Below are 16,147 nucleotides of genomic sequence, written 5' to 3' on the forward strand. Positions count from 1 at the left end.
AGTTACAGTGGTTATGACATCAACAGTTGTAATAGGCGGTGCTGGACCATAAATTAGATGTCCAAAAGGAATTATTACATGCTAAAATTCTTCGTTGCAAATCGTAGATAAGTGATCACCCCAACACTGGCGTGTATCCTTTGATTTTAGCAGGAGGCTATCATTTTCACCTTTCTTGTGAACAAAATATCTCACCACCACCCATCGCTAAAACAGGCTTGTCTAGAATCACTTGTTGATAGGGCCATAGCGATATAGGACGTAGAAGACCTTCAAGAAGAGAAGAAACACTTCACGGGAACCCTAAGGAGAAATAGCTACTCAAACATCAGACGAGTTTTCAGAAAATTATCAGAATACAAAGTAAAGACCGCCGTGGAAGAGAACAGAGAAGGATTGGTAAGATACGATACGATACTAAACAAATATGAACTAATGACTATCTATAAACCACTCCGGAAGTTCTCACGTCATCTGCCAACAGTCAGGAACATCTGATTTCTACCCCACTTAAAGAACGTATCCGTCATAGCAAGAACCAAGAAAGCGCTATTTCAGCTGTATCCAAGCATTCATGCGAAACAAGACACGGAATTTAATTTGACAGAACCAAGATATTAGCAGCTAAACCCTGAAATCTTGGAGGAAAAAGCAGAGAGGCTATCGAAATTAAGAAAAGCCCGAACAATGTGAATGTACAGTAAGAATACAAAATCGGCAATTCCTGCATGCCTATTATTCATTGATTACAAAACGCAGGTAACAGCATGAGCATATAGGACAAATCAAGTTACGTAACTGCACTAGCAATTCCCAGCTACCTGGCAAGTGACATACACGTTCCAGACTTTTCGAAACGCCCAGCGGATCTTACCTCATCCAGAGAGAGAGAGGGAGAGAGAGAGAGCGAGAAGGCTATTTAAACGCGAAGCACAATGACCACACTCGTAGTTGATATAGCTGCCTGGGAGCAGGATTACCACGGTATTTCAGTAACCTTGACGATGATTAGTGCAATGTGTTGGAAACGTCGGAAAACAGTACAGAATGTACAATAAATGTACCGTTAAACCCAGAAGAACTAAATATCTTCACATCCAAGAATATGCTTGATGTTCATCGCTCCACGATGACAAAATAATGCTAACAATTACACTTAATTTCTCCCTTCAGGTTTACCTAGACGCTCTAGTATTTCATTGCAATACTGAGGCTTGGCATCTACAACCGTTCGTTTGACGGGTGAGATGAGCTCATAAGTAAGTCATTTTCAGTCCTGGTCTGGATACATTACATGAAAGAATTTTTCTTTAACTTCCACCACAGGGTTTGTTTGTCACAACACGTTCCCTGAATTGTCACCCCATCAACATCCTTTCGCTTTTGATCGTATTTGTAAACTGACATCATTCTACGATTGAAAACAAGGCTCCGTAGTAAATAAACTGCTCTTGATCACGAACTTTACAACGCTTAATAAATTATTTGGCTGTGATGATGCTGAAAAGAGGCTTGATTTTAAATCGTAGATTAATAATCAATAGGTTACGCTGAGGAGCAATATTCCCCAGCATTCGGCATCCAGCATTAGCGTAATTTCCCTTCTCCGTGTCAACTATTAGTTTTTTGTGATTATATGAGGTTACGAATCCCAGTTATAATGATCATGACAATTGTTAAAGTATTTAGAGTTAAAACATTAGCTAGAATATTCTTAAGTTGTCAGTGACACACGAGTCACACTTATATAAGAATCATTAAGGATAATGTTATTAATATTACATTACAAGACTAATAAATAGTAATTAAGTTTTAATATAATACAAAAACAATTAATAAAACAGGATATTTCACTTGGAATGTAATAAATTGAATAATAAGATTTACAACGTTTATACTTATGCTTATTCTTAAATTTCTTCATAACTCTTCAGTTATGCTGACAATTACAGTGTTACATGACGAAATGAATGTAGCTTTGGTCATACTAATGATGTCAACGTTGTAATGAATGTTTTTATACAGTCTCATTGCTCTGGTATTGGGGAATTCTTATACATTTCAGATTTAACCTTTGAAATATTGAAGATGTTTCTAGGACGACTTGGTTTCTGTGCTGGATAGAAAGATATTAACTGCAACATACTTGAATCATAAAATGTATGATTAATTATTTTATACAGGTCAATATTTGCAATTTCTCAATCTATTAACACCATGATTCTTAAGTATAGTTGAGTAATTTATGAATGCTCGGTAATTGCTTGCGACTTTATACGTCGGTTTCAGCGCTTTCGAAAGAACGATGTTCTTGTTGGTCTCTGGGTTGCACTTAATAGAGCCGTAGTCTAGCCTGGACCTCACAAATGTGTTAAATAAAGTTAAGAATATCTTCGGGTGATGGGATGATAGGATAGGAAATCTGGTCCGAATTATTGTGATGACTGACGTCTAACAGCCTCCTTCATCTAGACTTGAGATTGGCGCTCGAAAATACATGCTGTCTGCTAGCGGCGGAGTTATCATTCTAGTAACCAGGGAAGACGATACTACTTTGTGTACAATGAGGCACATATTGTTTGTCCCAACTCATTCCGTTTATTCATTAAAAAGGAGGCGAGGAAATATAAATTTCATCTCCTACTGCCCGCTCAGTAAACACACGCTCTCCTTCTCACGGTGCTAAACAACAAACGCAATAAATACGGACATTAGGAGTTAAAGCAAGGACTGTTGTAATTACAAGCAATTCAGAGAGAATTATGTTTACGATACTGCAGGACCATACGAGAGGAGGATACACGTGTTGTTCCTTCCTGGAACGTTTACAGGAGCTAATACCTGAATGAGGTTGGGTTGAACCCTCCCACTGTACAATACATTAATGGTGGATAACATTTCTAGACTTCAGATGTATACTTTATTTACGATATCACTCCCACCAATTTACAGACGTGCATACAAATGACGAAAATTTAATTAAGGAAAGAAACAAATAAAGACTAATAATATAAAACTAGCGAGGATTGTTTAAGCTTTTCTTAGACAAAGAATATTCCTACAGCTAATAAATACTATTTAAACATTATTTAATGAAGCAGACAGGTTTCACCTTGTCCGACTCGTTGGCTGAATGGTCAGCGTACTTCCCTTCGGTTTCAGAGGGTCCCGGGTTCGATTCCCGGCCGTATCAGGGATTTTAATCGCCTCTGATTAATTCTTCCGGCTTCGGGACTGGGTGTTCGTGTATATCCCAACACTCACCTCTTCCTAATCAGACAACACACCATACTACCAACCAGCACAGTAATACTCAATAGTGATTACGTCCCTCCATATAGGGTTGGTGTCAGGAAGGGCATCCGGCCGTAAACAGCGTCAAATTGACGTGTGCGACGCAGTTCTCACCCGCGACCCCACAGGTATGGGAAAAATGCGGTAGCAAAAGAAGACAGGTTTCACATTGTTTTAAACTTCTTCAGTGCATGATCAACAAGTACCAAAATAGAATATCTCTATGATACATAAAATAGCGTGGTATAAAATTAATACACGTAATTTCAGATTTCTTTGATTTGGTTGTTGACATATATATGTCTTACGGTAGAGGGTCATCCTTAAATTCATATAAAGTGACGCGACAAAATGTGTGACGAAAATGTAACAATAGCAACCGTGCAGGCAGTAAGGTATAAGGTATGGATGGGCGGTCAGACAATGTTACCTAGCAACCGTGCAGGTTATGTCTTATGGCAGGTTGCCATCTGAAATAATCAGCCGTTGATGAATAGCCATGACCGGGAGACGTACTTATGATCATTTGATTTTAGCTTAGGGAAAAGTGGTTTATCTTTAATATACGGCTGCAATGCACTATTGTATTGGTTGTTGAGCAAAATGATTACGCGCTGAAGAGTCCGGTAAACAAGCGGAAACGTGTATGCCTAGAATTGTATAGATCCAAGAGTTTTAGCCAGTAATAGATTAGGATGGAAACTAATTTGGGTGTTAAGAAATGTTGTCTAGCCCGTACTTCCGTAATGGATAGAGAGTAATATAACTGCTAGGGTTTCTGATGGGTTGTACCCCTACTGTTCATGCAAACCTCATAGCATAACCGTTGCGCAGGTTAGACTATACTTGTTACTTCCTTCACTAACTTTGCATTTCAGCCTGTTACTGCCTAAAAATCCGGACTCTGTAAGTAAATATTAGTACTGATTAACTGTAAGTAGATGGAGTAGCTTCCCGCAGAGTGACAATTACATTGACAATTTGAAATTTCCCTATTTCCTCGTTGTATCATTAATACAATATCAGACTCGGAGTTTCAAAACTTACAAATGTTTTGAACTATTAAATATCAGAAAAAAAGGGTTCATTCTCCACTTCATGCCCACAAAAACGGACCGCGTTTCAAATGGTGGCATATTAGGCAAAATGAGTAGTGAGATAATTTGCCACTGTGCTGCAACACCATAAACCCTGTAAGAATCACCTTCTCTCGCATCCAAATGCAATATTAGTGCCCTTAATTTCATATCTCAGCACAATTTATAAGTTAGTAGCTTCCATAGAGACACAGTCGTACAGAAAATGATGCTGACATATCGGTAAAAACTGCACTTTACTTTGGCCTGTGCAAAGGAACTGATACAGTAATGCCTCTTTCATCAATAAATCGATTCAAATAGCTTGCATGTGACGTTAACACTCGTTATTTTTTACCTTCCTTAGGTGGCATGACCAGGGAAGTATCATCAGTCAGCCACTTAGTGCTGTCGCCCTCACAGCAGACACCCTATTGTGTGTATACCTAGACTTTTCTTAAATAACATCAAAGAAATTGGAAATTTTCAAAACATCTACATTGGTAAATTATTCCAATCCATTATTCCTCTTCTTATAAACGAGTATTTTCCCCCCAATTCATACTCTTGAATTTCAACTTGACTTTCATGTTATGATCATTCCTACTTTCAAAACCTCCGTTCAAGCTTATTAGTCTACTTAATTCGTTCCAAGTCATCCCACTACCGATAGCTAGGAACATACCGCTTAGTCGAGCAGCTCGTCTCATTACTCCCAAGTCTTCCCAGCCCAATGTTTGCAACATTTTCTTAACCCTGTGCGTTTGACGACAATCACCTTGAACAAATCGTGCTACTTTCTTTTGGATCTATTCTAGTTCTCAAATCAAGTAATCATGGTGAGGGTGCTATACTCTAGAACCATTCTCTGACTGCAGTCTTTTCAGTGACTTACACGCCCTTACATTTACATCTTTACAACAATCCCTAAGTGCCCGTTATAACTATGAAGAAATCTGTAACGTTCATTTACAATAACGTTTATGTGATTACCACAATGAAGATATGCCCTTGTACTTCTAGGCACTTACAGTGGTCCCCATGAGTTACTGACACCCCTTCAACACATTAATTGAAACTGAGAGGATTTCTCTCCTGGTGCTTAAAACCTGAATTTTCAGCCCGTTTACCATTGACGAGCTTGCTTGTCGAATTAGTACCTTAAATGAAAGATTGAATTTGCTTTCAAGTAATTTACCTTTTAGTATTGTACATCTCTCTCTGTGAATTGTTAGTACAGGTTTGGCATATTGACCGCATGGCCTTGGTCTCAAGCTTGTCTGTGGTCATCGTATTCGCGAATTCACACTACACTCCCATGCCGTTCGCTGTCGACCTGTTAATGTTGTATGGTGATAAGTTTGGTACTTTTCCAACAAATTAAGAACTTCAGGTTTCTTTGCTATATAAAGGATCAAAACTAATCATTGGAATTTAATTGCAGACAGTCAATAGGCAAAAATGTTAGCGCAGAGTAAATGAGGCCATAATCTTCTAAAGGCTAAGGCTTGTCGCCGCAGTCATAGGTGTCTATCTTGAGCCATTCTTTTCAACTCAGTGTAGGCCTTGTAGTTCAAACTTAGAAGCAGGTTCTTCAAATAATGCGCTCTGGTTCGTCCTCTTCCTCTTTTCCCGGCAATTCTTCCTTCACTGTTGTTACAAAGGAACTCCCCATACCACAGATTGTGACCAATAAACTTTATTTTCCGGTTTTCAATTTCAGTTACAAGATACCGTTTTTCTCCTCTCTCTCCAAGGAATTGCTCTTCATTTCAGTCCAACTTATCCTTTGCTTTCTTCTCCAGATCCACATTTCAATTGCCTCTAGTCTTACCTTTTTTTGCTCTCCCAATGTCCAGCTATCGCAACCGTACAAAGGTTTTTGCAAAGGGATTCCGAGTTTGAATATCTGAATGTTTGTAGTCCTGCAGATGTTAATTATCTTCGAAGGCTCCCTTTGCCACTGCTATTCTTTTCGTGACATCTGACATGGTCGGATTATCACTCGCGATTATGGTTCCTAGGTAACAAAACTGTTTCACTTGTTCACTATTTTTAGGGCCAATTTTGATGTTTGTTATAGGTGTTTTCTTGGATTTACGCACTGTCATGTTCTTTTTATCCTTGCCTTCATTTTTAAATTCCATTTTCCCAAAGTTTCTACTAGTATGTTGATCATTCTCTTCATACTTTTGTCTGTTGCTGCTAGTATGGCAATATCATCTGCATATCTTATAGAATGTACTTGTTTACCATTAATTTTAATCCCAGACTGTGAGGACTTTTTCAATGAATATGTTGAATAATACTACTCTTCTTGCAGCTTAATAGCTACACAAGAGGTGTTTATGGAGGTTCAGTACTTTCCTTTATTGTATTCATTCAAAGACTTTGTACGATGTTTGCACTTTTCAAGATGATATCTTTCACATTTTCTTTGTCATAATTTGCAAATACATTTTTCGTTCGTTTGATGCAAGTATGGATTCTCACAGAACATGCGGTAAAACACGTGCACAACCATTCCTGTGATGACGCTTCGTAATTCCTGGTTGAGACCCATGCAACTTTTATCATGCATCCGATGCGTAGAATTCGTCAATAATTTCGGATCTCTGTAGGATATGTTCTGTTGTCTGCGGTGTAGATGGTAGTAACTTCTTTTTTGTCCCCTCTAAAGAAGTCTCCCTTTGCTAGCTCGTAGTCTAATCGTGAATGTGCTGATTTTGGTATACCCAAGGTTAGCTTTAGATATCTTTCTTTGACAGAGTCTATTTCTGTAAGTTCTGACGTTTTAAGATTTTCCCATATTGGCCCAATCTCGTATGTAACTATCGGCATTATTTTTTGCCCTGAATATTTCCATTTATGTTGTTAGTGAGAGTTTTCGAAGGTCCATTGTACTATATATTCCTCGTATAGCAGCAGCTGTTCTGTCGCGGATATTCCTATAAGGTGATCCCTAGGTAGCGAAAGTAATATACTCCTAATTCCTTTCCGTGAAGTGTTATCACGTTTCGTTCTCCCTTTCTACATTGTGAACATATTGAGGAGATGACAGAGAGAGAGAGGGAGAGGGAGAGAAAAAGGACATCCTTACCTAACTCCTCTTATTTTGACATTTCTTTTGTGTCATTCATTTCAAACTCAGTGTCCTGCATCCTGTGTAAATTTGGTATGAGACCATGCGAATATTTGTATTATCACAGGAAACACTCCGTACATTTGGAGGGATGGTAGAGTACCTTAGCCTTAAGTTTCATATTGCTGTCCCGCGACATTCCAATGTGTTAACGTCCGCCATAATGGAAATATCGGCTGTTCATTTTTTCAAGAGTTGTACTTTTTTGTTTTTAAACGTATTATGGACATTAACACTGAAACTTAATGGAATTAATTGAAAGGATATTTTTATTCCGGCCTCGCGGAAATAGCACCCTCCTGCTGTTGAGATAATGTATCATAATTACATTTAATGGAGAGCACTCGTTTCCGTTCTCCCTTAAAAGCCTCCTCATGGCACACTGGGGAGAGGGGGGGGGGAGGCTGTACATTTTATAAATTTCGCGTGGCAGGTGAGTCAAATCCACTTCTGTAAGCGTGATCAGTAATAATTTTTGTGGTGAAGTAATAAAAATGTGGGTAATTCAACATTCTTGTTCGAATGCTTTTAACTAATCGAAAATTGGAGATTAAATGTGGATCCATTCAATCCTTGTCGGTTATGCAACCCTTTATACCGTAGTGTTCGGCTAGCTTCACTTGGATGCCATAAATTCCAAAGGTGATTGTGGAAGTGGTTACAGTCCTTCCTTTCTTGTTTTAAAAAATGTTGAAAACATTTCTTAGTAACGAAAAATTAAGGAATTTCCTCAATTGTGCTGGAAGTTTAAAGGCTACAGGAATACGAAAGGTTTCAAATTGTGATTCTAAAAATAAATTTTGAAAATCACTTCCGGCCTGAATGCAGTTCCGGAAAAGGACCTAAAATCTCTTGTTTCATTACTCGTTTTTATTAAACTTCTAGCAAAATTAACGTATTTACATAATTCTTTCTGTAATGTGTTCCTTGGTTCAATACCCTGAAGCTTTAATTTGATTTTTTTAAATATTCCATGCAGAATGTAGTTATAAGGGCTTAAACAAAACTATAATAACTCACATTAGCGCTCGTAGTGGTAGAAAAAGGTAAACTGCTAATCTAATCGACCGGATAATAATGATTAAGAAAAGGCTTGTAATCTACGAAAATAAATAGAGATTGCCATACTTTATTATATTCTATTTACCTAAAATTCGTAGCTCATATCCCTAGGATGTTTCCAGCATAGAGTTGCTTGGCTGAAGGAAGAGAAATGCGCATTTTTGTTTACTTTGTGAGCATTTTAACGTCACTTAAATTCAGATAGCTTTCCTGGTACGATGAGACAGGGACAATACGGCTGCCGTAAACATTTAGATACAGCTGAAATTTTGACGCATATTAATATGTTTAACTATGGGGCAATCTCAGAAAGGCTTGGCTCGTACCACGAGACCATACTGCTGATTATTTATTAGCAGAAGTAACCCGTGGTCGACGTATAAACTGTATATTCTTCTAGTGAATAAACTGGACGTACCAATAAACGGCTAAAACTTAGCCGAGAACTGCTCGGGTGGAGAGCGCTCGGGAATACTTCCTTGAAAACTTACCGAGGGTAATTTCTGCGGGAGCTATTACCATTACGATGAAAATGTCTAGGAATTTTCTGGAGAAAATTGAATTTTAAGTGAACCCGCTAAGCTTTCTTTTGTGGTAGAGCTTAAAATATGACCTTTATTTTGGATTTTAGAGTAGAGAACATGCATAAGTAAGTAACTGCAACTTAACGGAATCAGATCTTCTATTCATTCTACTGAATGAATAAGGGGAACACAATATAGAGTGCAAAAATACAAGTTTAAAATTGATTTCCTCATGTAAAACATAATTATCAAATTATTATTGCACAGTTAGAATAGACCTGTGCTTGAAATAAATATGAGACCTATGCAAACCACATTTAAGCTCATTTCGTCCAGCTGTAATGACAAAATTGACGGATAAAAACAATATCATCTTCATTTTAGCCATCACCTGGCGTTTTACAATTTCAAAAATACACGTTTTAGTTCATATTTTGAAACAAAACGTAGTCATGCGACAGTTTCCTCTGGGAATGATTGTGTAAATTTTTATGGAATTAGACCAGAAGTTTAAACAGGCAAGCATAGAGACAGACATCATAAAGATAAATTATTTCTGATATTCTAGCTATATCTCCATAACTTAGTAAACAACTTCAATTTAATTATTCGACCTAAAATGATAAGTAAATTACAAATTTCCTTTCTGAGTTATAAAAAGATATTTAAAATAACTTGTTCGATTTTCTAATTGTCATTAAATAGACAAAGCGGTGTCAGAGACTTCAACTTTGAAAATGGATACGTCAGAAAATGAAAATCCACAGCCTATTTCCAGTCATTTGCCCGGGTCAAGAATGGAATGATGAAGCCCCCATCTAGCGGTGAAGATAGGAATTGTGCCGGCTGCCGAAGTGTGTCGCACTTCTCTGGGGCAGTGATTGACTGACAGATGAAATGAAATGATATTCGACAGTGTTGCTGGAATAAAATATGACAGGGAAAACCGGAGTACCCGCAGGAAAGCCTGTCCCGCCTCCGCTTTGTCCAGCACAAATCTCACATGGGGTGACTGGGATTTGTACCACGGAACCCAGTGGTGAGAGGCCGACACGCTGCCACCCGAGCCACGAAGGCTTCTGTATTTCATTTATATTCGTTACTAGCTGATGTGCCCGTGCTTCGCTACGGAATTCTGCATTGTATGCGGAATTCTAGTGTACACGTTGTGAGCGAGATGGTATTAAGTTGCATAGCATAGCACTGAATAGCTGCGTTCTTATGCTAAGTCTAAAATCTGAAGCACTCCAGCGTGCCCCTTCAGGGAATTCTGAGAATTTTTGATTTTTCTAGGGATCATGGGGTTATCAGCTTCTCCCGTACCAAGTTTCAAATTTCTGAGATTTCTGGAAGTGCCTCATTAATAAACGTATATTTTCATTTTTATACAGTATAATTATATATACATCTCTCCAGACCGACTTGCTTTTATATACAGTAGAGTCTCGTTAATCCGAACTAATTGGGACCAGAGTCTGTTCGGAATAACCGGAAAATATTTTCTACAAATAATATTATTACTACTTTTACGGTTTCCGGAGAAGCCTAGGTGCCAGGGTTTTCTCCTGCAAGAGTCCTTTTACGTGCCAGTAAATCTACTTACATAAGGCTGGCGTATTTGAGCATCTTCAAATACGACCGGACTGCGCCAGGATCGAACGTGCCAAGTTGGGGTCGGAAGGCCAGCTCCTAAAACGTCTGAGGAAAATATTTTCTACAATACAGTACAGCACATGCTGTAATTTGAAATGTACATTCTTTAGCAGTTGCATTAATAAAATACTGTATAAAATTACAGTAGGGTAGTTAAGAACCCGTAGAGGAGAAAACGACAATGAAAATGACATTAGCGAGTGGATGGAAGCTGACTGTCATCAATTATAAACAGTCCTGGAAATTGTAGCTATGGTGGAGAAAGAATCTGGAGTTGATGAGGAACAGAGTGACGACGAAGAAGACCACAATGAACAACTAGTGTCACATTCAGATGCCGCGGCCACCTTAGAACTTGCCGTACGCTACGTCGAGTAACACACCGCTGCTACCCCCACTGATGTGATGTTTATGAGACGCTGGTTTAACACTGCATCTTCGAGTAGGTCCCAATTACTACTGCACAAGAAACTAACATACTGTGTAAAGATAAACGACCAGTGATTGATGGTTTATGATGTGTAATTATGTTTACATTAAGTTATTCTAGTAAAATATGACTAATACAATGCAATCTTCATTCTATAATATTTTCTTTCATTTCAATAAGGAGAATTTTTTAAATTGAGTATTTCAGTTCGGATTAACCCGACTTTCGGATTAACGGGGTTCGGTTTAACGGGACTCTAGTGTATACTGTGTAGATGACGGATAAGCATAAGCATGTTTAAATGTGCAGACCTCCACTTCGAGATTCAAAACTCCTAAACGCCACAGATTCACAACTCCTAAACGTCATATGATATTAACAAACAGTTTGCGCTATCAGACGCCCCTTTTGTCCTTCTACATGTTTATTACTAAAGCATTTCCTCGTGTCTCCCATATTTAGGGGGTAAACTCTGTCCGAAAATTTGAATAGGGTGAAATTTTGGGTAGAGTTTTAACGCTTCACATTACTTTTAAATACTTATGTATAAGCTAGAATCATGAAGTTTAGTTCACACATGGCCCTTTATTGTGACAATGCACGCACCAAACTTGATGACCCTTTCCTATAAGTGTGTCAAACAATGAAATATGCGTGTAAAAATCACCAAATATACGAACAATCCAGAAATACGGCCAAATCTAAGGTATAAGGGAAAGAGATACAACGAAGAGGCATAGGTCCAAAGCTGTAGATCACTCCAAATTGAACAGAGACTGGGACATCTGTGTTGTGATAGACTTATCGTTTAGTCAAAAAATACCTCAAAAGAATGTCTGAACTGTCATTAAAATTGCCTCTATATCTCGATATCTTTGGGGATAAGAAGTGAAAAATTTGAACATCTTGGAATTTTTCCGTCGGTTAGGGGCTAAATGCTATAATTTCTCCAAATTTCAAATTTCTACCTCGTCTGGAAGTTTGCGCCGCCATCTTGATTTGGGGAAAGGGGGGATGAAAATTTAAAAATTTCTGAAATTTTTTTAAGCCAACGAAACTTACAGGTTGTCGCTTTGTATAAATTATACGACTGCGTTCTCATGCTGAGCCCAACATTTGAGGCCTCCCAGCGTGCCCCTTCAGGCAATTTTGAGAATTTCGATTTTTCTAGGAATCTTGGGGTCATCAGCTCCTCCGGTACTAAGTCAAATTTCTGAGATTTATGGAAGTACCTCATCAATTCACGTCTATTTAAATTTTTATAAATTTTCTTATACATCGCTCCAGACCGACTTGCTGTTATATATACGGATAGTATTACTTTACACTCATCTCCATTGGTTCTAAAATTCGAGCCGACCTGCCAGAACATCGCGCGCCATAGTTCGTTTAGACGACTGACTCACGTATTCGGTTATGCAGTTTGTTTCATTCTCCTTACCTTGCTCTCTCATCCGGCACTTTTGTATACTCAATATTGTGAAGCAGATATCATACGTAATCAATACTGTTAATATCATCAATAACATGCCTTTAACTGCTAGGATTTATACTTTTAAAGTACAAATAATTGCCATTGTTAGATTGTTAGTAAAGTTGCTGCTAGGATATCATCTTACTTCAAAGGAATGAAACTTGGAAAGTACTACTGTAAAAGTTCTAAAGAGTAACAAGAGTCGCCTTTCTTGTTGCGAACTTTTGAAACTGAAAGTTGGAGAACTTGGTTTGTTGAATCCATGCTGCGAGCACAATACATCAAAATCAGCTCACATGATCTTCGAAAAATTCCTTTGGTATCTAGCGGACAATTGATAATTTAGGGTAACAGAAAATACAGGAATTGAAGGCTTCACATTGAGAGAGTTTTATACCTTTATACAGAGTGTAGGAAAAATTCCGTCCAGTAATCAATGTACACGAATGAAGAGGGGTTTAGAAAAGAGAAGATGTTTTATGACACAAATAAAAGCACGGTGGGATCATCTAATAGGCCATATGCATAGACATTATGTTCTATTGAAGAAAATAATAGAGGGTTCCGTAGAGAGAGAAAAGTATAGAGGACGACCAAGATTAGACACAAATATTAGATGGCATGAAATGCGATTTCTACTATGCACTGAAAAGGAAGGCAGTGAAACGTAAAGAATGGAGAGCTGCTGCCATCCAGCCTTACAGCTGATGACTAGCGAGAGAGAGAGAGAGAGAGAGAGAGAGAGAGAGAGAGAGAGAGAGAGAGAGACAGAGAGAGAGAGACAGAGATTCAATACCGATGATAAAAAGGCGTCAAGACAAATATCAATCAATCAATCAATCAATCAATCAATCAATCAATCAATCAATCACCAATGATCTGCAGTCGTTCAGGTAGCATATTGTCTGTCAGTCTGACTTTTCTTAAATTATTTGAAAGAAGTTGAAAATTTGTCGCGCATTTCCCCTTGTAAATTATTCCAATTCCTCATCCCTCTTTCTATAAACGAATAATATCCCCAGTTTCTAGGATCCCAACTTAATCTTCATATTATGATATTTCCTACTTCTTTGACTCGTTGCCTGAATGATCAGCGTACTGGCCTTCGGTTCAGTGGGTACCGAGTTCGATTTCTGGCCGGGTCGGGGTTTTAATCGCTTCTGAGTAATTCTTTGGGCTCGGGGACTCGGGTGTATGTGTCCGTCCCAACACTCTCCTCGTCATATTCAGACAACGTACCACACTACCAACCACCAGAGAAACACGCAATAGTGCTCACATCCCTCCACATAGAGTTAGCATCAGGAAGGTCATCCGGCCGTAAAACAGGGCCAAATCCACATGCGCGACGCATTTCGCACCTACGACCCCACGGGTGTGCGAGAAAGCGGTACGAAAAGGAGACTATTGTGATCTTTCCTACTCCTACCGTAAAAACTAAATTGAACCTTTGTCTACTAATTTCATTCAACGCCATCTCTCCAGTGGCAGCTCGGAACATACCACTTAGTCTACCAGCCGCTGTGAATTTATTAAATGCCTCCACTAACCTCTGTTTTAACTATCTTTGTAGCTTCGTTTACTTCCATACTTATTATACTTAAATCATTAGAAACCGAGTCTAACCATCGTCGTCCTAGTCCACTTCTACTTTCCTTACCTCCATAATAAAGTCCATTATTCTCCTCCATTCGCCTCGTATGACACGACCATCGAAGCTACATACATAAACTAGACTTTACCTCCTCATTCTGAATGTCCTCTTGGCATTGTTCCCACCTTCTTGTATTAGCATCAATTCTTATTAATTTCATGTCTGTTACTTCTAACTTATGAATAAGCTATCCTGTTTCCTTCCAGATTTCATTCGCGTAAAGCAAAGCTGGTCTGGAAAAAGACTGGTGTAAATATAGTATCGTCCAGGAGCTGACTTCCTTCATACTGAATAATGTTGAGCGCAACTCTCAGCTCACCTGTATTAGCTTTGCTGCAACTTAATTCAGTTTCTTTTACCATTACCTGTTCTGTTTTGTATTTCCAACCTGGAATTCAGTTCACTTATGTATCTTCCTTATTGACATAACTTTAATCTTGGAAATCTTGAAGACAGCTTATGTTGTTCAAAAGAGATCTAAGGTCAGAACATATCACTGGCTTCTCTTGCTATTTTCTCACCATGAAATGAAGACAAGGTGCTGCACACCCTGTCCGTTTTTCGACAGGGGGAATGGCGACACTGACAAACGCGGATGTGTTTCCGGTTGTCTACACTCAAGTAATCCCTCAAATGATCAGTCAGCATGGATCCAAACTACTTTATACTTCAAGATTGGAAACGCGGAATCTCTGAAGTACTTTGTGTAGATGGAGCTTGTATCTGATATATGGCTGAATTGGCAATAAAGACGGTTCGCTATAGTGGCAAGCATTCTCGGTGGTAGTAATCACAGCTATACATTATGTTTCAAAAAAAAAAAAAAAAGATAGCTGCATAAACCCAAACTTTGCAATGAATTCAGGGATCATTGAAGATCAGCAGTCATAAATCAGAGTTTAATGTTAAAAGGAAAAGAAACGAGCCGACGATTTTTCTCTTTTCCCCCACCCATAGAGTTCACAAGTTTGAAAAACTGGGAGAGAAAGCAGAGTATTTTCTTTGACATATTGAGGTGTCAGCTTGTAAGCTGGTGGGGGAACACACGTCGATGAGACGGATGTGCCATTTCGAGACTTGAGTCAGGTCAATGTGCAGATAGGTGCTGTATGATGTAAAACTAAATCTGGCTTATTCTAAACAACTTTGATTGTCAACAATGATCGATGAAGAGCGAGTTGGCCGCGTAACTTCAAGCTTACATATGGGAGGCGGTGCGTTCACACCCTACCGTCGGCAGCTCTGAAGATGATGTTCCATCATTTTCCATATTCACACCGGACAAACGTTGGGGCTGTACCTTAATTAAGACTAAGACCTTCCTAATCCTAGCCCTTCTCCATCATTGCGTCGTCGTCGTCGTCCAAAACATTCAATGTGTTAGTGCAACGTCGAACCACTATAAAAATAAAAATAATTGTGATTATTTCCCTAAGTGTATAAAACATATATGCCTATGGGGTGTAGAGGTTAGTATATATGATTATCTGCCATTCCCGGAGTTCCGGGTTCGATTCCCAGCTCTGACACGAAATTTTAAAGGTGGTATGAGAGCTGGAACTGGGTGTGCTCAGCCTCGCGAGGTCAACCGAGCAGAGTGTGGTTCCATTCCCACCTCATCCATCTTCGAAGTGGTTTTCCGTAGTTTCCCATTTCTCCTCCAGGAAAATGCCGGGATATTACCTAACTTAATGTCACGGCCGCCTCTTTCACTTTTCCTTGCCTATTCCCTTCCGATGTTCCCATCCCCCTCACCATATGGCCCCTGTTCAGCATAGCAAGTGAGTTATTTGCCCTCCTCTCTAATTGTATCCCCGACCCGAAGTCTCACGCTACAG

At 38.9% G+C, this 16,147-nt stretch overlaps 1 protein-coding gene across 1 annotated transcript in view; it reads left to right on the top strand.

Annotated features, from left to right (window-relative positions):
• The window catches only part of LOC137502415 (sterile alpha motif domain-containing protein 5-like), a 179,234-nt gene extending 168,105 nt beyond the window's left edge, over positions 1-11,129 (top strand). Inside the window, exon 4 of the mRNA XM_068229498.1 lies at positions 11,002-11,129. Coding sequence (XP_068085599.1) covers positions 11,002-11,129 — 128 coding nt within the window. The remainder of the gene's footprint in view (positions 1-11,001) is intronic.
• Positions 11,130-16,147: the final 5,018 nt, after the last annotated feature.

This window comes from Anabrus simplex, chromosome 10, assembly GCF_040414725.1.
Source record: "Anabrus simplex isolate iqAnaSimp1 chromosome 10, ASM4041472v1, whole genome shotgun sequence".
Classification (NCBI taxonomy): domain Eukaryota; kingdom Metazoa; phylum Arthropoda; class Insecta; order Orthoptera; family Tettigoniidae; genus Anabrus; species Anabrus simplex.